The sequence below is a fragment of the Panthera tigris genome, chromosome D3 (assembly GCF_018350195.1).
Source record: "Panthera tigris isolate Pti1 chromosome D3, P.tigris_Pti1_mat1.1, whole genome shotgun sequence".
In the NCBI taxonomy this organism is placed as follows: domain Eukaryota; kingdom Metazoa; phylum Chordata; class Mammalia; order Carnivora; family Felidae; genus Panthera; species Panthera tigris.
In genome coordinates, this window is record NC_056671.1 from 29,569,785 (window position 1) to 29,594,540 (window position 24,756).

Below are 24,756 nucleotides of genomic sequence, written 5' to 3' on the forward strand. Positions count from 1 at the left end.
GGGCCAGTGGCCCAGTAAGCATGGGACTCCAGGTTTAAGACGCCTTACCTGGGGAGGAGGGTTGGCTGTTCCTGCCTTCTGCCCAGGCCTCTGCTGGACTCATTGCACTTGCCCGAAGACCCATACCCACCATTCTGTTGGCCCAGAGCCCCACATCAGTTGGCTATGCTGGCTCTGTAGGTGGGCAGGCCAGGCCCCAGCAGCGACATGTTCTCTTTCCCACTCAGTTCCTGGTGCAGCGGTTCGAGATCGCCAAGTACTGCAGCTCCGACCAAGTGGAGATCTTCTCCAGCCTGCTGCAGCGCTCCATGTCCCTGAACATCGGTGGGGCCAAGGGGAGCATGAACCGTCACGTGGCAGCCATCGGGCCTCGCTTCAAGTGAGAGCCTCTCCTCCTCCTATGATGGTGGCAGGGACGGTGTGGGTGAAATTTTCTACCAGAGTTGTTGGTGCTGTAGTCCACAGGAGGTTCCCATGCTTGGTCTTTTTTTTTTTTTTTTTTTTTGCCAGAAACTGACCAAGCCCCTAGTACATGCAGGGCTCCTGGGAAGGGGACCTGAATGGAATGACTTTGCCTTCCATGCCCTTCCAGGGCTGAGGAAGTCAGCCAGCATGCTGTCCTCAGCAGGGGAGTGTTCAAGAAGGTGGTTCACTCATGGACCTTGGGCAACCAAATGTTGGGCAGCCTTTCTAAATTGTTTGGGGGTGGATAGCAGCAAAAGGATTTTGGTAACATAGTGGTGATTAAAAAACAGGTGATGTAGCAGAACCCAGGTATGACAAGCTCAGACTGGGAGGCTGGCAGTGACTTAGGGCAGTCACTTTACTCCTCTGAAATGTTCATGGAAAACTTCTGATCATGCTGACTACAGCAAGTCGATTTTTGCCAAGACATGCAAAATATCAACCCCACCAGGGGATACCCCCTTTATGGGGTACGTGGCCTAGTGGGCAGGCTCAGGCCAGGTGCTATGGACACAGCAGGCAGGGTCAGTCTGGTGTGGGGACAGCCTTCAGGTGCCTGGGTGGTCAGTTGGAGGAAGGGTGAGGGGCCCCCTTTCAAAGTATGCCACTCTTCCTGCCTGTACCCCTTCCTGCTGCCCACTGCCAACACCAGTTCTTTCCACCCCTCCCCTGAGCTCCAGACCCATGTTCCTGCAGCCCTCTGGGACCATGCTTCTCAGACTACTGCAGGGAAGGGCTAGTACTCTGTTCCCTTCATTTCCTGCCCATCATAGACCTGTACCTTTATAAAATGCATGAGAATGAATTACTAGGAAAGGATTCACACTGGACTGTCATAACAATGTGAAATTGCTATAGAAATGAGCGGGTAATCCCCTCAGTTTCTGTACTAACTCATCACAGACCAACACCATCTGTAGATGCCCATTGAGTAGCCCTGACCTGGCAGAAACCAGGTGCTTGGTAAATATATTTTTCTTTTAGCTTGAATTAAATGTTCTAACCTTTGTAGCACTTATTGGTGACTGCACTCAGGAAGTAGTTTGCATATAGTTTGGAGATAGACGAGCTTCTGGCCAAGGTAGATGAACACACAACTTGTTCATTTGCCCCCAATTAAAGTGATGGTTTTAAAAAACCTTTCCTGAGACATTTCTGGTACAATAAACCTGAATGGCAGTAACTTGGCTGGTGCCACAGTCCTGGCACCTGAGAGCTCTGTCATCCAGAGATATGCCCAAGGGCCAAGTGGTTTGCACAGGAGCTAGGGACCCTGGGACGTTCCTGGGCCCTCCACACTCTGACTCAGCCCCCAGTGTTCTCTTGTAGACTGCTGACTCTGGGGCTGGCCCTTCTGCACGCCGATGTGGTCCCAAACGCGACCATTCGCAACGTGCTTCGCGAGAAGATCTACTCAACCGCCTTTGACTACTTCAGGTACTTCCCCCAGCTGTGCTGTGCACCATGTGCAGTGACAGCCCACTGCACCCAGTGCCCCCAGTTGTCCCAGATCCCAGGAAGTCACGGCAGAAATGGTTTTGCCTGATTTATGCACTGCCCTCCTTGTTCTGTGGCTCTGGTGGTCCAGGATTTGAACATCTTCAGCCCTGTGCCATGTTTCCATGTGTGCACTTAGTTAGAGCTAGCCTCTCTACAAGATGCACACATGTTTTCCCCCAGCTCAACTGTGCATTCATTTAACTTTCCAGTTCCTAGGAGTGGTTATTGCTCAAAGAATTGCAATCACCCGCTGCCCGGGGCTCTGCGAGTGTGTAGGTTGTGTTGTATGGAGACAGCTGCAGTTGCAGGACCCACCACAAGCACACCATGCAGCCAAGGGCTGTCGACGGTGCTGGGGATAGTGGTGGAGGCAACTATGAAAGCTCAGAAAATCATCACGCTTTTCCTTGCAAATTAATGAGATAATTGTTGCTGATGACCAGCTCTGGGCTCACCTTTGGTCATTAAGAGACCACTTGTGTCACCTCTCACACGCTTTATAATACATGTGGCTTCTAGTCCCAGACTCCAGGCACTCAACTCTTGTCCTCTTGTGGTTGTTTGAAGTTGCCCCCCAAAGTTCCCCACTCAAGGAGAAAAGAGGCTACGTGAAGACATAAGCATTATGATTAAATTTTGGACAGCCATGTTCTCTGATAAGAAGTACCTGACTGCCAGCCAGCTTGTTCCCCCAGGTGAGCATTGTTCTCAGCACAGCTGCTCGTGGGTGGTGGGGACACATAGGTGCAGGCGGGACAGTGGGGTGCAGTGGGAAGCCCTGAAGGAGTCTGGTTAGAATAGTGAGAGTCTCACTGAGCCCAGGCCTTAGCCATGCTGCATGGTCACCAGAGGCCCAAAGCCTGCCTGGCCACCACTTGTCCTCCAGCCCTAGCTGACAAGCATGAATGAGTGTAGAAGGCCCTGAGCAGAGGCCATTCCATGTAACTTCTCCCAGCACCAGCCCAGTTCACCAGCCCCCCCCCCCCCCTGCATATCTGACAGACCAATACTTGGATAAGTCCCATATGCCAAGATGAATAAGGCACCATCTGCTCTCATCTGGTAGAAGATAATCAAATCTACAGGTGATGTCAGCATGAGGGGATCATGGGAGTACCCCTCAAGGACAGGCACTTGGCCCACCAGAGTTGGGGAGATAGGGACAGTTTTTTGGAAGAGGTGACAGCTGAGCTTCAAAGATGAATAGGAGCAAGTTAGGGTAGATAAGGTTAAAGAAAAGGTAAGGTGTAAGCAAGCCACAAACCTCCACAAAGAAACATGTTCTTGTTTCTCTGAGCACATAGCTGATTACACAGCACAAATTAGGGGTGAGGAGTACAGTTTCTGCAGACAGACCCACAGCTGACAACCTGACTATAGGAAAAGGAAGGGATGGGGCACTTGGGGGGCTCAGTCAGTTGAGCGTCTGACTTGATTTTGGCTCAGGTCATGATCCCAAGGTCATGGGATTAAGCCCTACATCAGTCTCCACACTGAGCATGGAGCTTGCCTAAGATTCTCTCTCTTCCTCTGCCCCTCTCCCCAACTTGCTCGCTCTCTATCAATAAATGGGAAAGGGAAAGAAAAAAGGAAAGGGAAAAGCAAGCAGTGATTTCCGGAGTCAACTTCCTGGCTCCACATAGAGCAGGGCCAGCATCTCTTCTTGCCTGCCTGCAAGGGTCCCAAGTTGCCACCGTATTAAAAAGCAACATGATGCTAGAGATGAGAGAGCTGTTTGTAATTTATCAGTATCACCACTCACATTTGTTTTATTCCATTTTGAATCCTAGGAGGAATGTAATACATTTTAGTAGGCTTTACATGTTGAATGGTTAAAAACTTCCTAGGAGTACCTGGCTAACTCGGTCAGTAGAGCATGCAACTTTTGATCTTGGGGTCATGACTTCAAGCCCCACATTGGGTGTAGAGCTTATATTAAAAAAAACAAAAATCTTGGCTGTTGTTTTTCTTCTGCAAATCATTTCTTCAACACCGTGTCTCTCCCTTCCTGCCCTTGGTGAAAGTCTAGACACCTCATTCTGGAAGCAGTAATGTGTTTGCCCACAGATAACCAAGACACCCGGAGCAATCTGGACATAGCGGTTGGCTCTCGGCAACAGGCCACTCAAGGCTGGATCAACACCTACCCCCTGTCCAGTGGCATGTCCACCATCTCAAAGAAGTCAGGTCGGTTAAAGGTTTGCTGATAGGTCCCTTGGGTCTGAGTCATATCCTGGCAGCTCAGACAGTGGGCAGAATGCTGAAAGACAGCTTCTTCTAGGTTCTAGAAATGAAGGGTAGGTCAGTGAACTCTGAATAACACACTTGTGCCTTCTCTTTCTCCACAGGCATGTCCAAGAAGACTAACCGGGGCTCCCAGCTGCACAAGTACTACATGAAGCGCAGGACGCTGCTGCTGTCCCTGCTGGTAAGGTGACACCTGCCATATGCCCACAGCACTGAGGACAGGAGCAGCGTGGCACATGGGTGCACGCAGATGGCATATCGATGTCTCATCTCACCAGGCCACTGAGATTGAGCGTCTCATCACATGGTACAACCCATTGTCGGCCCCGGAGTTGGAGCTGGACCAGGCTGGAGAGAACAGCGTGGCCAACTGGAGGTCCAAATATATCAGCCTGAGCGAGAAGCAGTGGAAAGACAATGTTAACCTTGCCTGGAGCATCTCTCCTTACCTGGCCGTGCAGCTGCCAGCCAGGTGGGCCCTAGTCCTACCTGCCTGATGAGGGCCTTGCCAGAGTCCAGTCCAAGGGTACCTGAGTGGGAAGGAATATGACGTGGTCACTGCCAAGGATGGTTGGGGAAGCAATCGTAGTGGTCTGGTCCTCTGCCCTGGATGTTGACCCAGTCTCTCTATGCAGTGGTTGGTTACACAGCATGGATTCCTGCCTGGGATGTCCTAATATCCCAGAGCCCAAGCAGGAAACATCAGAGCACATTCAGGGCTGCAGTCCTATTCAAGGAAGAAAGGAAGCACATGGAGGCTGTCACTACAGGGAAGCAGGCCTGGGGATCCTTTGGGCTTTGTTCCCAGAGGTCTTCAGCAGGCTACTCACAGGAGGTGGCCTGCAACCGAGTGTCCTGTGAACTCTCCCTGGTAGCTCTGCCAAGGACAAAACCAGTAGCTGAGAGGGGCCTCCCAGGCCCCTGTGTTAAATCCCACCAGGGGGAGTGCATCCACCCCACGTCCAGGAGTGGACATTTCTTTCCCTTGAGCACACACTTGCCTACTCACTGCTTCCTTCTTCTGGTTCTAATGCAGTCCTCTGGATTAGGACCACAGCTTGACAGTGTTCATGGAAAGTCTACCTTGTGTTAGCCTGGGGTCATGACCCCTAAAAACTTGCATCCACCCTCCCATCTATGGATGTACCTTCTGGCCTGTGGCCTCGCCATGCCATGGACAGGCTGCTTTGGGGGCCAGGGCAAGGGGGCGTTCTGAAAGCAAGGACTATAGAAGGGGATGTCTTTTGAATGAGGAATATAGGATAATTCCTGTTTTAGATAGTTCTGGCATTTTGTCATAGCCAATCATAGTGCTCTTTATTACAAACATTCATGTTCAGAGTTACCAATATGTCAGTAGTGTAGAGTGTTTAGGGGTCACTTGGCATTAATCTGCATCCCTCCAGTTCAGGGTTCTTCCACCCCGTTACATGGAGGCAGGAAAGGCCATCTCCTTCACACCCTTTTTGTGCCCTAGGTTTAAGAACACAGAAGCCATCGGCAACGAAGTGACCCGTCTCGTTCGGTTGGACCCAGGAGCCGTTAGTGACATTCCCGAAGCTATCAAGGTAGTATAGCACGTGCTGGGGCCTGGGCTCAAACTGCACAAAAACAGAACTGCCTCCAGAAACACCTGGAACCTAGAAGTGTTAGGAAAACCTAGCAGCCTCAGTGGTAGAATGATGTTTCTAATTTCCTGTGTTTTCCACTTCTCAAATGAGGCATTTATTATGCTTACAGCAGAAAAATATCGAACATACTTTACCCTAGTTGAAATTATGCTACTTTACATAATATATGAGAAGTATTTCCCCACATTATTATAAGTGCTTTATTATTATCATCTGGGGCCATCCCTGAGATATGGGGTGGGGCCGGGTATTTCCAGAGGGCCCTCAGGAACTCCCTGTGCCAGACCATTTCCCTGCTTCCTTCCTAGTTTCTGGTCACCTGGCACACCATCGATGCCGACGCCCCTGAGCTCAGCCATGTGCTGTGCTGGGCACCCGCAGACCCTCCCACAGGCCTCTCCTACTTCTCCAGCATGTACCCACCGCACCCTCTCACGGCCCAGTACGGGGTGAAAGTCCTGCGGTCCTTCCCTCCGGTGAGCCCACATCCTGCCTGAATCAGCCTCGGTGGGACTATCTGGCAGTGTTTAGGTGGAGACAGTAAGGACAGGCTTTATCTCCACTTGATGTAGGCCTGATGAAACATCGGTCCATCTTAGAGCATGTCTTCACCCTGTTTCTGTCCAGGCAGTCATAGAAGACAGATTTAGTTCTGACTCAGATATGTTTATTGGTATTACTTGTTTTTTAATTTTAATTTGGTGTTTGAGTTACAGAAGGAAGTTGAATTTGAGTTTGGTTCCAGCAGTGGGCTTTTGGGAGGTCGGGGGATCCCATGAGACAGCCACAGTGACAGATTTGGTAGCTGACTCGTGGAGGCCCCAACACAGGGGTCTGCTAGAACCTCAGCCCTTGTCCCCAAGCAGGCCCCCAGCAGGGAACATACATGAGCTGGCACTTCACCTGTCATCGCAGGCACAGGAGCCTTGTTCCTTTTGCCTTTTCTCACCCATCATGTGTTTCAAGTCGTTGGCCATTTTCTTTGCCACCCTCTGGACTTTCCGCAGTTCTCAGTCCTCTGTGATCTCCAGTGAGATGGTATCCCATGGGCTCAGTGACATCAGGGCTGTTCCAGGTTGGAGTGGGGCCCTGGGACAGCCATCTGTGTTGAGTTTGTTATCACCTTCCTGGAGGTAAGGAATTGTCTTCCCTTCCTGGAAGTCATTATCACTTGTCCTCCTCCTTTGCAGGATGCTATCCTATTCTACATCCCCCAGATTGTGCAGGCCCTCAGGTATGACAAGGTAAGGCTGTGCCAACATGTGCTGTCCTTCCCTCTGAGAGCCGTGCTGGGCAGTCCGGAGGGGGTCCTCAGCAACAGGGATGGGGCCTTGGAAGCAGGGCTGCCAAGCTGTGACCTGGTCTCTGAGCTCCTCTCACACACACCCCCACCATGATTGTGGCCGGTGCTCATGGCCAGGAGGCCCCACTCACCCTGTCTCACCCTGAGGCCCCATCTGCTGTGCAGGGTGGGTGGGCCCTAGAAGTATTGCTAGCCACTTCCTCAGTCCCTGAATCTAGCTCCCTCGTTTCTTCAGTCAGAAGCAGGGAGGCTCAAACAAAATGATGGAGGTATTAGTGTGCTTGGGCTGCTATAGCAGAGAACCACAGAGTGGGGGGTTAAAACAATGGAAATGTACTTCTCATTGTTCTGGAGGCTCAGAGTTGGAGATCAAGGTGCCTGTAGGGTTGGTTTCTCCTGAGGGTTGGTTTGCAGATGGCTGCCTTGTCCCTCTGTCCTCACATGGTCTTCTCTCTGTGTGTATGTGTCCTAATCTCCTCTTATAAGGACACCACACTGGACTAAGTGTCACCCTAATGATCTCATTTTAACTTAATCACCTCTTTAAAGGCCCGTCTCCAGACACCATCATATTTTGAGGCACTAAGGCATACAAATTCAGCACATGAATTGGGGGGCACAGTTCAACCCATCACATATAGCACTTGTACATAAGATACCTAACCACAGGGCCTGGCACAGAAACCCCTCTGGAGGTGACCACAACCCAGAACCCACACTGCCCGTGCTTCATCCCAGCACTGGCCCCCTGACCTGTGCTTGAGTCTAAGTGTAGCAGCAACATCTGCCCCTTTCCTGTTCCTGCTGATTCTGTTCCCCACTGCATAAGACACCAGACTCCCCTGTGTCCTGGCTGAGTCCTTGCAGTAGCAGCAAGTGCTGTGTCTCACTGTGGTGGCTATGAGCACTGTGGCTGGGTATCCCAGGGCTAGCTTCTTCCTCCCAGATTGGCAGGATGCTCTGTCTTGGTCCATAGACCAAAGTGCTTCTAGAACTGCAGCCAACTTCTCTTGAAACACTGAGTCCTGTTTTAGCTAGGTAGCTGCCAAAAGCCCTCCAATTCTGAGCAGGTGGTTTTGATATTGTGCTGACAGTGCAGAGCCTGCTTGGGATTTTCTCTTTCTCCTCTCTCTCTGCACTTTTCCCCCACTCACACTCTCTTTCTGTCTCAAAATAAATAAACATTTTTTAAAATGAAAAAAAGAAAGGATACACAAGAATAAAATGCTAAAACCTTTCCCAAAGCTAGAAGCCTCGGTGGGCCTCAGTGACTGATGACACTTCCTCCTTGTTCAGACGGCTGCCGGTTTCCACTTCCCTGTTGTAGTCTGTTCGTTACTGCACTGAGTCCCCTTCTGTGGTCTCAGCAAAACTGACTGGATTACCGGTGCATCATAAAAGGACATAATCAACGAACAGCCAGGTGCGAGGGCAGTATAGGGCAAGGGATGTGGGAAGGCTGTGGAGTTTCCACGCTCTTCAGGCGCCTGGCTCTCCCAGCCTCTCCACCAATTCGGAAACTCCACAAACTTTTAAGCAGACTACAAGTTGAATATTCATAGTTTATCTTTAGATCCTTTTACTGGGTTAGCAGTGGGAAACCCATAGCGAGGAGTTATTTGAAGTTTAACCTACTAGGTAAGCCCACCCAGCCAAGTTGAGGACATCTGTCCCCAAAATACTTTACCAGATGGGAGGCCACAGACTACTGTGGTGGGAGGAGAGAAGCCACTCCTCCAGGAGTCTTCCAGAAAGGCCAGCACCTTTTTAAACCTTAAGACAGGGTAATTAAGGAATGCCTAGGTGGCTCAGTCGGTTAAGTGTCTGACTTCAGCTTAGGTCACGATCTCATGGTTTGTGAGTCTGAGCCCCGCAATGGGCTCTGTGCTGACAACTCAGAGCCTGGAGACCACTTTGGATTATGTGTCTCCCTCTCTCTGCCCCTCCCTTACTTGTGGTCTGTCTCTCTCAAAAATAAGTAAACAAGCAAATTTTTTAATTTTAAAAAAAGGGCAATTAAAACTTGGAGTTATGAGTAGTAGAATACGACTAAGAAGAAGAAAGAGGAAAGGTCCTTAGGATAGTGGCCATCGTGTGTCAACTCATGAAGTATCTGTGTATTAGAATTTTTTTGGAACCTGCCCATCACTGTGGAACATTGTTCCAAACAACCAGCTTATAACTGAGTTTTAGTCCCCAACCTACTCATTCCTCATACTTGACAACAGCAGAAATTAGTTGGAGAGTCATGGTTCTTAGAATCTAGGGGAAGTCACAGGGGAAACAAAAGCCGGCTCCTTCCTATATTGAAGACACCATCACGTGGGGCTCCATCTGCCCCACCGGCCAGCTAGCCAGCTGGAACTTGGCCTATGTAGGCTGGGCTCACACATAACCAGACAAGCTTGCTCACACAGCCGGAAACCACTGGGCCTTCTTGCTGGGTCTGCAAGTGCTAGGAGTCTACTCCTACACTGGGTAAGAGTGTCTTGTGGTGGAGAGGCGCCCAGGCCTGAGCTGATGGTGACCTTGTTCTCCTATAGATGGGCTACGTACGGGAGTATATTCTGTGGGCAGCGTCCAAATCCCAGCTTCTGGCACACCAGTTTATCTGGAACATGAAAACTAACATCTATCTGGATGAAGAAGGGCACCAGAAGGACCGTGAGTATTTGTCATCTTCGCTCAGGCCTCACCCCCCAACTTTAACCCTCCTAGGCCCGTGCTGTCCCAGCCCATGGTTCCCTCTGCTTCCCATCCTTTGGTGGGAATTCTCACCTTTGAACACCCAGCGGGAGCAGGATCCTCCTCCTTCGTGAAGGCTTTGCTATCCTCCCCTCCAGACGTCCTGCCCACCCTGGCACCATCCTGCAGCTCCCCAAGCACATGTGAGAGCCTCCTGGTCAGGCCGAGGCTCTCCTCACCCTGCGCTTGACCCAGTGACTCCATATGGGGGCGAGGCAACCACCCAAGGCAGTCCTCAGAGGTTGCCCACATCTTCACATCATCACACCCTTAAAAACTAGTGAGGCCCCCGGAGACCTTTGGTTTATGTGGGCTTTGGTTCTCAGTGTTAACCAATGTTAGACATGAGAACCAAGACATTTAAAAAATAATACAAGCCCATCACATATTAACGTAAATAACATTTTTATGAAAAACGACTCTCAAACTCAAAAATAAGAAGAGTGGTGTTGCTTTACAGATTTACAGATCTCTTTAATGTCTGTAATAATGCCACAGCATCTTTAGTAAAAGACAGCAGGACTCTCATTCTGCTTCTGCATTTACCCTGTTGTTTGGTTGAAGTAAATGAGGGGAATTCAGCCTGGTACAGACACGTGGCTAGAAAAAGGAGGACCATTTTAGTGGTCTTTCTGGTCACTATAGGTGGTCTCGTAGTCTCTGCTGATACTGCACCAAACACAACAAGTGATAGTTTTCTTAAAGGTGAATTGTGATGTGGATTTGAAATCATGGCAGCGAGTTTCTCGTGCTCTTTCTTTGAAGCCCATTGGTCTACCCAGCACTCACTACACCCCCCACAGGATTTCACAGCATTCAAACTCACATTTGCCTGTGCCCCACTGGCCTTACCAAACAGAAACATTGTCAAGTGGTGGGGAGCTGTCAAGCTCACCGGCACAGATGCAAGTTTTCCAAAACTTTGTAGTTTTCCTTAAATGGCAGATTCGACTTGTTGATTTTTAAGAAAATATCTCCCATGTACCTAAGTCCAAATAACTCTACTTTTGTCTGTCAGTCACTCTTTCAAGTAAAAAATGATGTTCCCTGAAAAAAGAGATTAGTTCAGCCCGAAAGTCACACCAACACAAGATGCTGTTCCTTGAGACCACAGCATCCGCGTGCTTCACATACAGCAGGGGGCTCTGGACACTGTCCAGTTCATCACACACAGAATGTTAGAAAGATACACTCAGGGTAGAGTTCAGTCAGATTAGTCAATGCTCATCACGTCACCAGGGATATTCTTAGTGACACTGGCTTTTGTTTATACTGTGGGAGCAGAGCCATAAGGATCCAGTGACCACCAGCACCTTGGCCAATGGCTTGTGCACAGCCTCGCAGGTGTCTACGCAAGGAGGGCAAACAGCCTGTCAATGTGGTTTTGACTGGTGGGAGCCTGCTGAAGGGTCCCAGGGACCCTCCAGGCATCTGCAGACCACACTCAGGATGTCTGACCTCGCTGCTGGGGGACACCTGGACATCTGGACTGTACATCTGGCAGATGTGTGGGGTTTCCTTGAGGGCCTTCTGTGGCACGGCTGCAGGCTCACCCTCTTGGTTTCTCTGCCAGCTGACATCGGCGACCTCCTGGAGCAGTTAGTGGAGGAGATCACAGGCTCCTTGTCAGGCCCAGCCAAGGACTTCTACCAGCGGGAATTTGATTTCTTTAACAAGATCACCAATGTGTCTGCTATCATCAAGTAAGTGGCATCAGTCCTGGCCTATGGGAATTGCATGGAGGGCCCACACTGGTTCTAATGAACAGCCAGGGTTGGGAATCACTGCCCTGGCAATTCAAGTCTCTTGAAAGTATAGCAAAATGCACAGCCATGCAAATTTCAGAAAACATATCTTTCATTCTAGATACTGTCCCCTAACTTGAAGCCACTCTGCTCTCTCCAAGTTTTGAAGAGTGTTAGGAAAACCAGACTTATTTGTAACTCCCAATATTGTTTTATTGATTTACCTCCTGGGCCATCCATTTGTGAGGGCTGACGCCATCCTGGGACATCTGTGGCACTGCCAGTTTATGTGGGACGGGGCCCTGGAGTCAACTGGCCAAGTGCCTGGGAGAGGCCCTGGCAGGGGGAGCACTGGCTTCCTGTTTTCTCAAGTGTCTCATTCCGTGAGCTGTTCCCTGGCCCCTTGGTCACCAAGTGACCTAGGCTGTGTGCCCTGAGGCCCTTTTCTGGGCCCGGTACTAAGTAGAGCGGTGATGCAGCAGCTTCTAGCCCGCAAAAATAAAGGAGTGGGAGGTGGTGTTTCCTGGGCATCATGTCAGGCACCTGATTCCACTTTACCCTGTCATCCTCATCCTAGGGATGCAGAAAGACAAAGGGGCCTGCCCAAGGTCATGCTGCAAGTAAACAACAGAGCCAGCACTTGAGCATAGACCCCGGAGCCAACTGTGTCCCCTGTGTGCCTCTGACAGCAACATGCACACACCCCACACAGGCAAGCGGCAGTGACAGCCAGAAAACTCCACCCTGGTCTGGGAAGAACTGGTCTAGCAGAGCCTTCAGTAGTAGCTAAAACTAGGAGGAGAGGAAAGGAGAATCAGACAGGAGGGGCTCTGGGCTGTCCCCCAGAAGCCCCAGAGGCCAGTTCCTGCAGAGACAAAGCAAAGCATTTCTGTCCTGTTTCTCAGGCCCTACCCTAAAGGCGACGAGAGAAAGAAGGCATGCCTGTCGGCTCTGTCTGAAGTAAAAGTGCAGCCTGGTGAGCAGGATGAGATGGGCCTCTTCCTGTGGGTGGGCAGTGTGGGTAGGCACCGGGATCAGGGAGGCGGCCAGCCCACATGAGCCTGGGCCCTGGGGCACTGGTGTCCCTCTCCATAATCTGCGCCTGGTGAGCTGAGAGCTACTTCTCAGCAGATACTCTTTATCTTCCTTGTTGCTTTCTGTTTTTCTTAAAGCCCAGACACTGTCCTTGGCAGCCATGATTCTAGAAATTTCCTGAACTCCAGTGGAATAGGAGCAACACAGGCTGCACAGACTGTGGGCATGGGTGGGAGTGTCACAGGTGTACTGGGCTGAGGGTGCCCACACTGGCTGACCTTTCCTTGACTCTTGTTGAGCCACCTGCCCTGCCCAGTGTAAACAGTAGCTCAGCTCAAAGAAGCTCGACATCCACACAGGCTGCAGTTTCCCTGGTCAGCAGGCTCCCAGACCCCTGCAGCCCATGCTGCCGGGTCTTGTCCTGGAGGCACTGGGGAGCCAGCCAGGACTCCAGGGCAGAGCAGTAGATTGTGCTCCTGGGAGAGAGACCAGAACTGGCCAGGGAAGGATGGTGTGAGGGCATTGAGGGAACAGCATGTTCCTTCTGCCCCTCATTCCCCTGGTGGCAAAGCCCACCTGACCCCACAGCAAGGCCTCGCTTTGCTTCCCAAGAGTCCCAGGACTTCCTGTGTCAGGGCCTCTCCTAGAAGCCCACTCCCTAGCCAGGATCTCTCCCCCGCTTCCTGGGTCTCAGGGAGCACACCCCAGCCCCCCAGGGGAACTGCCAGTTCCTTGACCAGGAATAGGCTTTCTCTTGTCCTCCCTACTTGACATGTGTGCTGAGAGAGGGGAGCTACAGCCAGTGGGTGAGTATAAGAACTGAGGGTGTTCCACGTAAATGGAGGCAGTGTAGAAAGCTCCTGCACATGCCCTGTAAGAGCAGGCAGCTCCCCACCTGGCACTGGTCGGCCAGTCGGGCCCCGAGGAGCAGTGTGCTAAGTCTGTAAAGCTGAGTGTTGGTGTGTCCTCCTGGAGAAGTGTCTCCTGGGAGGTGGCAGCTCCTTTGTTAGATATCAGGAAGGGTCCAGGAAAAGACCACAGATCAGGGAGGATGGACCTGTAATGGCCACAGGATAAAATATCTGTGCCTCAGATGAGGACCTAGAAGCCCCATCTGGGGGCGGGGAGTCATTTAGGGGCTCCCTGTAACTTCGCCCTCTGTCCCTGCACAGGCTGCTACCTGCCCAGCAACCCCGAGGCCATTGTATTGGACATCGACTACAAGTCCGGGACACCCATGCAGAGGTGAGAGGCCGCCTGTCTTTAGGCAGTTCCCTTGCACAAAGTTCTCATTTGCTCCAGCACCCATGTTCCTTCTGTTGTTTTGCAGTGCTGCAAAAGCCCCGTATCTGGCTAAGTTTAAAGTGAAACGATGTGGTGTTAGTGAACTCGAAAAAGAAGGTCAGTGAAGAAACTCTGACACGGTTTGGGATCTAAGTGTTTTCTCTGGATGATGCCAGTTTTAGGGGGCATATTTAGTTTATTACCAGCTCCCTGTGAAAGATGACATCCATCCACGCTGGGTCTGAGCCCTTGTTTAGGAATGGCACAGAGCTTATATACGGTGACAGAGACACCTGGAGACTGGCCCCAGGTCAGCCATTGAGTCCAGGAGGCACCTTCCTGAGGCTGAGTAGCCCAGAGCTTTGGGGGGTGCCGTGCAGGTGACACAGCCTGGGTGGCTTCACCAACAGAAATTTATTCTCTCACAGTTCTGGAGGCCAGAAGTGCCACATTGGGGTGTCGGCCAGGCCGTGCTCCTTCTGAAGATGGGTAGAATCTGTTCCGTGTATTTCTCCCAGCTTCTGGTGGTTGCTGGCAAGTTTGGTGATGCTTGGCATCTTCGTCATTCCGACCTCTGCCTCTGTCTTCTCAAGGCTTTCTCCCTGTGTCCCCGTGTCCAGATTTCCCTGATCTGATAAGGGCACCAGTCATTGGATAAGGGCCCACCCTAACCCTCAGTAACTTGACTACATATGCAAAGATACTATTTCCAAAAAAGGTCACATTCTGCAGTTTTGAGTGGGCATGAATTTTAGAATAGGAGGTGTGGTCCCCTGCCAGTATGGGGACATGCCTTCCATGGCCTTCCCTGCACTCTGCCCCCCAGGTCCTCCCAGGCACCCCAGGATGCAGACAGACACACACCTCTACCCTCCAGTTCATAGTGCCCTCTGCTGATCCCAGACATACCTGGGTCCCCATTTCCAATGAAAATGGGGCTCTATCTTCAGTTCCATCTAAGCCTAAACATTCTTCAGAAGAGATCCCTGGCCCCGTGGCTCCATCTGCTGACCCCAGTTGTCTCCTGGGCCTCATTTGGCCTCCTTGGGGCTTTGCAGAGACAATCCCCAAGATTCCCAGGGTTCCAGGCAGGTGAGCAGGACTTGCCCTGGCCCTGAGGGCCTCTCCCTGCCTCCAGGCTAACTGGCTTCCTCTCCGCCGCCCACACACAGGTCTTCGGTGCCGCTCAGACTCTGAGGACGAGTGTGGCACACAGGAGGCTGATGGCCAAAAGATCTCATGGCAGGCGGCCATCTTCAAAGTGGGAGATGACTGCCGACAGGTAGTGAGTGGGGCCAGGCCTGCCCTCTTCCCAAGGCTCCGGGTGCATTTAGGGGTCACACCTCACATGCTGAACCACAATCTTTGTTTCCCACATTGGGTTGAGGTGCCACAGAGGAAACCAGGGCTTTCTGCCAAACCCAGGGGTCTCTCCAGCAGCTCCCACCCACTGCCCATCCCCTGGCCGCCCAGAGGGAACTGCCTCGGAGGACAGGCACTCCTGACTTGCATCCCCCACTAGACAGCATGGCCTTAGTCTAGCCTGGTGCCCGGTGGTCAGAGCCCAGCCCAGCATGGTGTGCAGTGAGGCCAGATGCTCCAGACTCCTGCTTGGCCATGGCCTCCCTTTTCTCTCCTTCCCTCTCTCCCTCTTCACTGGCAGGGCTACTAGCAGTCATGTGGACTAGAGCACAGGAGGCGGCCAGCTGACCACCCCTTGTTTCCCTGGTCTCCAGGATATGCTGGCCCTGCAGATTATTGACCTTTTCAAGAACATCTTCCAGCTGGTTGGCCTGGACCTCTTTGTCTTCCCATACCGGGTGGTGGCCACCGCCCCTGGGGTAAGTTCCCAGGAGCCCAGGGGGTGTTCCCGATGCCTTAGGCCAAGACAGGTCCTGCCTGCAGGCCTCAGCACCTGGCCCTTCCTCTCCAGTGCGGAGTGATTGAGTGCATCCCCGACTGTACCTCTCGGGACCAGCTGGGCCGCCAGACGGACTTCGGCATGTATGATTACTTCACACGCCAGTATGGGGACGAGTCCACCCTGGCCTTCCAGCAGGTGACCAGCGGGGCAGCCCCCAGACCAGAGGTTGCTTGTGCTCTCCATCCCACCATTCCCAGCACTGCTTATGGGCCAGCACCCTGCTTCCCACTTTCCCTGCTTTTCTGAGTCCTTGTACGTTTGGGGGTAAAACAACGGCACCTCATAACCTTCTCTGGGATTCAAAGGAACCTTGAGATGGACTCCCCAGAAGAAAGCAAATTCGTGGGTGTGGGAGGAAGGGGCTAAACCCCTAAACCCCCAGACGCAGTCACTTGTCACTCCTGTTCCCAAGATCTGGCCTGCTGATTTGGGCTCTACCTCCAAGGCTAGAAACAAGAGCCCAGAGAACACCTGTAGGCCCTGGGGTCCCAGGAACAAGGCAGGAAAATGCCCAAAGGTCCTGGGAGGTACAGCCTTAGGGCCATCCGTGAGCACCTGGGCCCTCTCCACACAGGCTCGCTACAACTTTATCCGGAGCATGGCTGCCTACAGCCTCCTGCTGTTCCTGCTGCAGATCAAGGACAGGCACAACGGCAACATCATGCTGGACAAGAAGGGCCACATCATCCACATCGGTCAGCCAGCTCCCAGAGCCACCCTCCTCCTCTCCCTTCACCCCCTAGAGCCCAGGGCAGGATACCAATCCCCATCCCACAGAGGAGCCAAGCATGCTCGGGTCACCCAGCCAGTCAGGGTTCAAGTCCAGCTTTGAGACCAGAGCTGTTGGCCACTAGGCTGTGGGGGCGAGTAGCAGTGGTACCACAGTGCATGGGGCACTCTGGGGTTGAAAACTGGAACCAGGGAGAGCACAGCTCATCTGGCCCCAGGGCCAGTCTCATCTCCGCTCCAGCTTGGCTCCCCACCTCCATAACCTCTTTTCTCTCCTGCCTGCTGTCACCCCCCCGCCCCACTGCCCCTACCATCTCCAAGAAAACATGGCCTGTGGCCAGCTCGTGGGGTATGGGGAGCCTGTGGCTCCAAGCCCTGGCTGAAGCACGCCCGTATCTCTGCCCTGTCATCTGATCTTGTCACGAATGGCTTTGGGGGTTTTGCAGACTTTGGCTTCATGTTTGAAAGCTCACCGGGTGGCAACCTTGGCTGGGAACCAGACATCAAGCTGACCGATGAGATGGTGATGATCATGGGGGGCAAGATGGAGGCCACGCCCTTCAAATGGTTCATGGAGATGTGTGTCCGTGGCTACCTGGCCGTGCGGTGAGCCCCAGGGAGGGGCCAGTGGGGGTACCGAGACAGTGGGGAGGAGGGTGGTCAGGCACCAGTCCTGGGTGCCGCTTGTCCTGCAAGATCCCTCAGAGGTCCCATGGGGCTGTCTCAGGCTCCTTTGTGGATCAAGGGACTGCCGTTCAGAGAGAGCAAGGCAGGTGCGAGAGGATGCCTACTGGTCCAGGCAGCCTGGGCCTTGCTTTCCCATCACCACTCTGCCCACCTGTGCCAGTGTCTCTGTTCTGGGTGTCAGTGCTCCGGGTGTCAGTGTCCCACCACATTTTGTAGTCTCCTGGGTGTGGCCTTGCCTGCCAACACCTTGGGCTCCTCACTGTGAGCACGCCATTCACCCCTTCACCCAAGTGTGAGCATCTGCCACCTCCCAGCTGCACCCTGAAGACTTACTGTCCTGGCTTCAGAGTGTCACAGAGCCAAGGCCACACAGCAGCCTGGACTCCAACCCAGAGTCTGTTGGAGCCTGCGTCACGCCCACTCAGTGCACCTGCCCCACGAGAAAAGGAGGGTCAGGGTATGTTTGCCCTGCACGCCTGCGCTTCCTCAGCCAGGCACAGAAACCATGGCCAGAGGCCTCAGGTGGGCAGACCGGGACAGGATGCTCAGCCCATTCAAGGATGTGTGAGCGGCCCCCGCCTGGCAGCTGCAGGGAGGTGGGCTGCTACGTGCAGCTGTTGGGTGGTGGCTGGGCTGCAGGAGTGCAGGCAAGGCCACCCTGCTCAGGCCAGCCTCCTTCCCCTTCCCTCCGTCTCTCCACAGGCCCTACATGGATGCAGTTGTCTCTCTGGTCACTCTCATGTTGGACACCGGCCTGCCTTGCTTCCGTGGCCAGACAATCAAGCTCTTGAAGTAGGTCCTGGGCAGATGCGCAGGCCATTTGGGGGGCAGTTGTCCCCTCAAGGTGGGAGCCTCTCAAGTGCTGGTAAATGTGATCATTATCAAGGCCAAGCACTCTCCTCAGAACCCCAGAGCAGACAGGGTTCCTGGTGAGGCGCTGTCACTGCACCAGGCTGCGGATGTTCCAGGTATCCCTTCATTTCTCAAGGATGCAGTGCCAGGCCCTACCTCCAGCCTGAGGCTGCAGCGGCTTAGCCCTAGGCTCTGCTGGGGAAGGGGACAGGCCCTCCAGAGCCAGCTGGGAACAGTGCCCCTCCCCCTTACAGCTATTCCCAGGAGGGAACAAATTCCCACAAATGCTAAGTGGTCTGTTAGCAAGACCGCATCCCATGGGAGAGTAGCCTAGAGGGAGCAGTTTCCACAGGTGGCAGGGGACAGCCCTGACACAGCCCTCGCCCCCCAGGCACAGGTTCAGCCCCAACATGACCGAGAGAGAGGCTGCGAACTTCATCATGAAGGTCATTCAGAGCTGCTTCCTCAGTAACAGGTGAGTCTCCCCCTTCCACTTTCCCCTCCGGAGCCCGCTGCCACACACCAATGTTCTCCAGGCACCTTGCGTGGGGCCATGCCTGGGCCAAAGTGACGAAGATGCTGCTGTCCCAGGGTACTCTGTACCACAAGTCCTGAAGGGAGCCCTCATGGAGTGACAGGGTACTGGGTTAGAGGGGCCAGGGCTATGCTGAGGGGAACACCCAACAGAGGCCTAAAGGCCAGAAACCATGCCCACCTGGGACCCAGCCTGCGAGGCCAAGCAAGCTGCTGGTGCAAAGGGCATGCAAGGAGGCGAGCACAGCCCAGTGGGCTGGCTGAGGAGCAGAAGAGGCCTCAGCCCCGCCCCTGCTTCCCCACACCTTCCTCACGCTGCTGCCTGGGCAGTGACAGGTGGCCCAGGGTGGAGACAGGCCAATTGGCCATTATGATAGTGGAGCCATGAGAAGAGGTGGGTTCCAGTTCTGAAGGCAGAGCGGCTGAGCACCTGGGCAGTCAGGGAGCCAAGCTTCCCCTCTGGGAGGTGCAGACATGGAATCCGAGGAAGACGGCGAGCCGGCTGGGGTGGGCCTAACAGGAGCAGAGGAACGGGAGGCAGCTCAAGGGCAAGCATGAGGAACATGACAAGAGGGGTGTAAAAGGCAGGACGAGGGAGGTCTCGATTGTTTTGTTGGCAGAGTAGGACGGGCGTGGGTTGCGGGGTGTGACAGGAGGAGAATGAGCTGTCGTTTGCGTGCCACGTGCCAGGCCAGGGGGCAGAGTCACTCACTGTGTCTGGGGACACGAATATCTTTGGCTAACACTCCCCCTACCAGAGTGTGGGACAGAGTGGTTTTTGGCTGAGGAGGCCCAGGAGGAGACAGCAGAAAGGGGCTCACACAGTCATTGTCACAGGTGGGGAAAGGAGTGTCCCTAGAAGAGAGGCTGGCAGGGAGGCTAGAGGGTCTGCGATTTTGCATTTGCACCTTCAGAGAGGAGAAAAGGGGCACTTCCCAAATGCAGCTCTCCAGGCAGACATGAAGGACGCAGTGGGGAGAGGGACCCAGACCCGAGACAGTCTCCTTACAGCCTCCCTCCACTCTCCCTCCACTCTCCTTCCAGGAGCCGGACCTACGACATGATCCAGTACTATCAGAACGACATCCCCTACTGAGGGTGGAGCTGGACCAGCTATCATGGCTACCCCCCAGCCATCCCACAATCATAGAGCTGAGAGAGCACAGCCCCATCCTGGCTGCTGTGCGTGGTCAAAGGGGGTGAACTGCTGGTGGCCCCATCATTCCATCCATTGGGATTATTTTTATAGGACAAATAGGACAAAAGTCCACCATGCAGAGCCTGGCAATCCATTCCTTCCTAGTGTGACCCACATGTGACATGTGAGGCTAAGATGACTGACAATCCTCTGGCGACACTCTCTGCATGGGTGTGAATAATTCGTTTGCACTGGACACATTCCCAACACATTCCCTAGGTACATGAAGTATTTTCTTGTGTATAAAAAATTATATTCAACTTAAGATTTAACCAATGTGAACAAAATAAAAACCAGCAAAAGTGTGGAGTGCCAGGTGTACCTTCAGCTGAGGGGTGATTCCTGGATATGCTGGGAAGGGAGCAGGGCAGTGTTCCCTCTCCCACCCGGAGTGCAGCCCACCGGGAAGCCTCTAGGGGCCCAGGTTAATGCGCTTCACAACTGACTCATCACAGCGCAGATGCACCAACAATCACACTGCATTTTCCTGAACTGCTCTGTTCCGGCTCCTGTTAAAGGCCACCCAACCGCCCCATCTGTGTCTCTTGCCAGCACAGGTGTGGCTCCATGTCCTGCCTCTGCTCTAGGACTCAAAAACCTTTGTGCAGCCAGCCCCCAACAGCCACCTACTCCCACCCACTGTGACCCTCTAATTAAGCAGATAGGAAGACCCCAAACTAAAAGAAGAGGATGACACAGGGCAACTGGAAATGTCACTAAAGTTTAAACAGCATTTTTAACTTTAAGCAGTAGATCTAGATGAAGAGAAAACCAGAGAACAATGAAATTACCAAAATAAAGCAAAAGGGGAAGCTGAAGGAGAAGCTCCAGTCAGCTTCCAGTGGGATTCCAGAGTTGGTGATAAACATAAATACTCAGCTTCAGGAAGCACAGTTGAGTCCTGAGCAGTATATTCAAAAAAAATATGGGGTGCCTGGTTGGCTCAGTCAATAGGTAGAGCATGCAACTCTTGATCTCAGGGTTGTGAGTTCAAGCCCTATGTTGGGTGTGGAGCCTACTTAAAAAAGAAAAAAAAAAGTATGAAAAAGCCAATTATGTAAGTTAAAAAATTCAAAAGGGAATGCCCGGATAGATTGGTTAGGCGTCCAACTCTTGATTTTGGCTCATGTCATGATCCTGACGGGCAGAGACACTGTCATGATCATGTCATGATCTCACGGTTCATGCCCCATTCCTCATGCAAAGCCTGTTCAAAAAGCAGTCTACAGGGGCACCTGGGTGGCTCAATCGGTTGAGTGACTTCGGCTCAGGTCATGATCTCATAGTCCGTGAGTTCGAGCCCTGTGTCAGACTCTGTGCTGACAGCTCAGAGCCTGGAGCCTGCTTCAGATTCTGTGTCTCCCTCCCTCTTTCTCTGCCCCTCCCCTGCTTGCGCTCTCTAAAATAAACATTTAAAATATTTTTAATAAAAATATAAAAAAAAATTTAAAAAGATACCAGAAAATAGGGTGTAATTTGGAGAAAGATCAACCCGAACATAAGGGTGGGGAGAGCATAGAAAAAGCAGGATATAAACACATTGTAAAATGGTAGAAATATATTCAAACATAGTAGAAATATTTCAAACCACACTCCTTGAAAAGACTTGTCAAATTGGCCTTAAAAAGGAAGTCAAATGCAACATACACGGTTCTGGCATTATGGCAAACTATATATCTTGAAAAATTAGAAATGCTATTTATAATACTGGGCAGAAAATCTAAATCTGTGAGCTGACAAGAAAATAAGGTCTCTTTAGAGACTGAAAACAAATTTAAAAATCTTAACTGGTGGTGGAGGAGAGGGGACCAAATAAATCTGTTGGTTGAGCATCTGACTCTTAGATTTCAGCTCAGATCATGACCCAGGGTGATGGGATCAAGTCCCACATCAGACTCTGTGCTGAACATGGAGCCCTCTTGGGATTCTCTCCCTCTCTCTCTTCCCCTCTTGCCTACTCTTTTTCTTTAAATAATAATAATCTTAACAGGGGTGCCTGGCTGGTTCAGTCAGTAGAACATGCGATTCTTGACCTCAGGGTTGTGAGTTCAAGCCCCACATTGGGCGTGACGCCTACTTAAAAAATAAGTTAAAAGACCTAAGTTCTATAAATCAGTCTTAAGAACAATAATATCCCTGTTTTGATGACATTGGTGACTAAAGACTAACCCAAGAGCCTGATGCCTCTGAGGAGTTTATTAGGGAAATTTGGTCTACACTTGGGATAGGGTATACTAGAAATAAAGCCATGCCCCGAGGACCAGGAACTTCCTTGATGTGTTTGCAAAAAACCCATCCTGCTTATAGGTGAGCACTGGGTGCCTCTGAGATAAAGAACAAGGTATACACGTGCCTTATACAACCCTATAAGACCTTGTGCTGGAGGCCCTAGTCAGCCCAGTCAAGCAATAAAAGGAAACAGTTTAAGAATCTGGAAAGGAAAAACAAAACTCAGAAGTGGCATTTGTGTACGTGAAAATCCAGATGATAAATATGATCTATAGTCAAGGTGATAGGATACAGATTCATATACAAAAGTCAAGTTGTGTGTGTATGTGTACAACATATATCTCACAACAAAAGAAAACTATCATTTAGAGTTGGATCCTAAAACATCAAATATCAGAAAATAAATCTAATGAAAGAAGAAATACTGAAAAGTACAATTGTTGAGAGAAGACCTAAACGAATAGAGTAACATAGTCATGGATTGGAAGATTCAACATCCCACAGATTATTCTCCCCAAATCGATCTGTAGTTTCACTGCAAATACCAATCAAAATCCCAGAAAGTTTTATGGTGGAAACTGGCACATCTAAAATGTATATGGGAAGGGCGCCTGGGTGGCTCAGTCAAGCGCCCAACTCTTGATTTCAGCTCTGGTCACGATCTCAGGGTTGTGGGATCGAATTCCATGTCGGGCTCGATGCTGGGTCTGGATCCTGCTTGGGATTCTCTCTCTCCCTCTCTACCCTCCCCCTGCTCGTGCTCTCTCTCTCTCTCTCTCTCAAATATTTTTTAAAAATTATATGGGAATACAAAGGTCAAAATACAGCTATTACAATCTTAAAGACCAACAAGCCTAGATATCGAAACTTATCCATAAGCTACAGTAGTTGAGACAATGTGGTTTACAATGGAAAAGAAGTCCAGGAATAGACCCACATACATAAAGACATTGCAGGGCAGTAGGGAAAGAATAGTCTTTTCAATAATGGTGTCACATCAACTGGATATCAGTATAGAAAAACAAATATAATCCTCAGTGCCTGTGTCACATCAGACATAAAAATTCCAGGTGGAATGTAGAGCTGTATGTTCAAGGTAAAGTTTAAGGCTTTTAGGAAAAAATACAGAAGAGAAAATACAGGCTTGATGACTTTGGGACACACAAAGATTTCTTAGAACCAAAACCAGCACTAATCATAAAAGGAAAAAAACTAATTTCAACTATCTGAAAAGGGATGGCAGGGGTGCCTGGCTGGCTCAGTCGGTAGAACATGTGACTCTTGATCTTGGGGTCATGAGTTCAAATCCCACGTGGGGTGTAGAGATTATGCAAACAAATCAGCTTTTAAAAAGTATTAAAAAAAAAAAAAACCAGCATGCCACAAACCTGGGAAGATGTCTGCAGTACATGTATCTATATTCAAAGGACTTCTATAAGAAACTACTAAAAATCAGTTAAGACACAGACTAGAAAAATGGACAAAGAGCTGAAGAGGCATTTCACAAAACAGATTATCTTGAGCCATTGAATAATAATAAAAGGTGTTCAGCTTAAAATGCAAGTTAAAGCCACAACGTGATACCTACTAACCCACCTGCGTGTCAGAAAAGACAGTATCAGGTGTCGTGAGCATGTGGAGCAACCAGGATGCTCTGAAGCTGCTGGTGGATGTGCAAGCTGCTACAACCACTTTGGAAAACTGACGTGTCCACTAAAGCTGAGAATCTCCTACTCTATGACCCAGTAATTCCATTCCTACATAGGTACCGAACAGGTGCAAAATCTGTACACCGAAAGACACAAATAGGAATGTTCTGAGGTGCACTATTCATAACCAAAAACTGTAACTGACCAAAATGTCCTTCAACAATAGATAAATGGTTATTCGTGTGATAGAATAAAATGCAATAGAAATACAGGAACAGGGCAACTGTCAGTATGGACTACTCTTACTCTTCTAGTATAGCAAACTAGAAAAAAGAAGAAACATCTCCAATTTGATAAAGATCATCTGAGAAAAAAACTCACAGCTAACATGTTAACGATGAAATGTTCAAGACGTACCCCCCCCCCCCAACCCCAAGGTCTGGAGCAAGACACGAGTGCCCTGCCCGTTACCACTTCTAATAGCATTGTACTGGGGGAGGGTGTGGCCAGTGCAGTAAGGATAGTGGTTGATAGATTGGAAAGGACGAAGAGAAACCATCCTGCTCATGCACAATAACATTGTCTATAAGGTCCTGAAGAATCTACAGAAAAGCTCAGGGAACTAATAAGGGGGTTCAGCAATATCGCAGTACACAAGGTCAATATACAAAGGTCAATTGTATTTCTATATGCTACCAATGAGCAGTTGGAAAATGAAATTTTAAAAAATCTTGACCATTTTTAATAGCATTCAAAAACCTAAAATACTGAGGGGCGCCTGGGTGGCTCAGTCGGTTAAGCGTCTGACTTTGGCTTAGGTCATGATCTCACAATTTGTGGGTTCGAGCCCTGCATCGGGGCTCTGTGCTGACAGCTCAAAGCCTGGAGCCTACTTCAGATGTCTCTCTCTCTCTCTCTCTCTCTCTCTCTCCCCACCCCTCCCCTGCTTGCACTCTCTTTCAAAAATAAACATTTTTAAATTTTTTTTAATTTTGGGGG

At 50.9% G+C, this 24,756-nt stretch overlaps 1 protein-coding gene across 1 annotated transcript in view; it reads left to right on the plus strand.

Annotated features, from left to right (window-relative positions):
* Positions 1–20,184, plus strand: part of PI4KA (phosphatidylinositol 4-kinase alpha) — a 113,542-nt gene extending 93,358 nt beyond the window's left edge. Inside the window, exons 34-55 of the mRNA XM_007091068.2 lie at positions 228–379; positions 1,795–1,902; positions 2,533–2,660; positions 4,033–4,152; positions 4,314–4,393; positions 4,491–4,684; positions 5,690–5,780; positions 6,152–6,319; positions 7,034–7,087; positions 9,690–9,810; positions 11,465–11,594; positions 12,542–12,612; positions 13,844–13,916; positions 14,002–14,072; positions 15,128–15,237; positions 15,692–15,796; positions 15,889–16,014; positions 16,454–16,574; positions 17,055–17,214; positions 17,998–18,087; positions 18,539–18,622; positions 19,726–20,184. Of these exons, the coding sequence (XP_007091130.2) occupies positions 228–379; positions 1,795–1,902; positions 2,533–2,660; positions 4,033–4,152; positions 4,314–4,393; positions 4,491–4,684; positions 5,690–5,780; positions 6,152–6,319; positions 7,034–7,087; positions 9,690–9,810; positions 11,465–11,594; positions 12,542–12,612; positions 13,844–13,916; positions 14,002–14,072; positions 15,128–15,237; positions 15,692–15,796; positions 15,889–16,014; positions 16,454–16,574; positions 17,055–17,214; positions 17,998–18,087; positions 18,539–18,622; positions 19,726–19,777 (2,409 nt within the window). The 3' untranslated portion in view covers positions 19,778–20,184. The remainder of the gene's footprint in view (positions 1–227; positions 380–1,794; positions 1,903–2,532; positions 2,661–4,032; positions 4,153–4,313; positions 4,394–4,490; positions 4,685–5,689; positions 5,781–6,151; positions 6,320–7,033; positions 7,088–9,689; positions 9,811–11,464; positions 11,595–12,541; positions 12,613–13,843; positions 13,917–14,001; positions 14,073–15,127; positions 15,238–15,691; positions 15,797–15,888; positions 16,015–16,453; positions 16,575–17,054; positions 17,215–17,997; positions 18,088–18,538; positions 18,623–19,725) is intronic.
* The last annotated feature ends 4,572 nt before the right edge of the window (positions 20,185–24,756 follow it).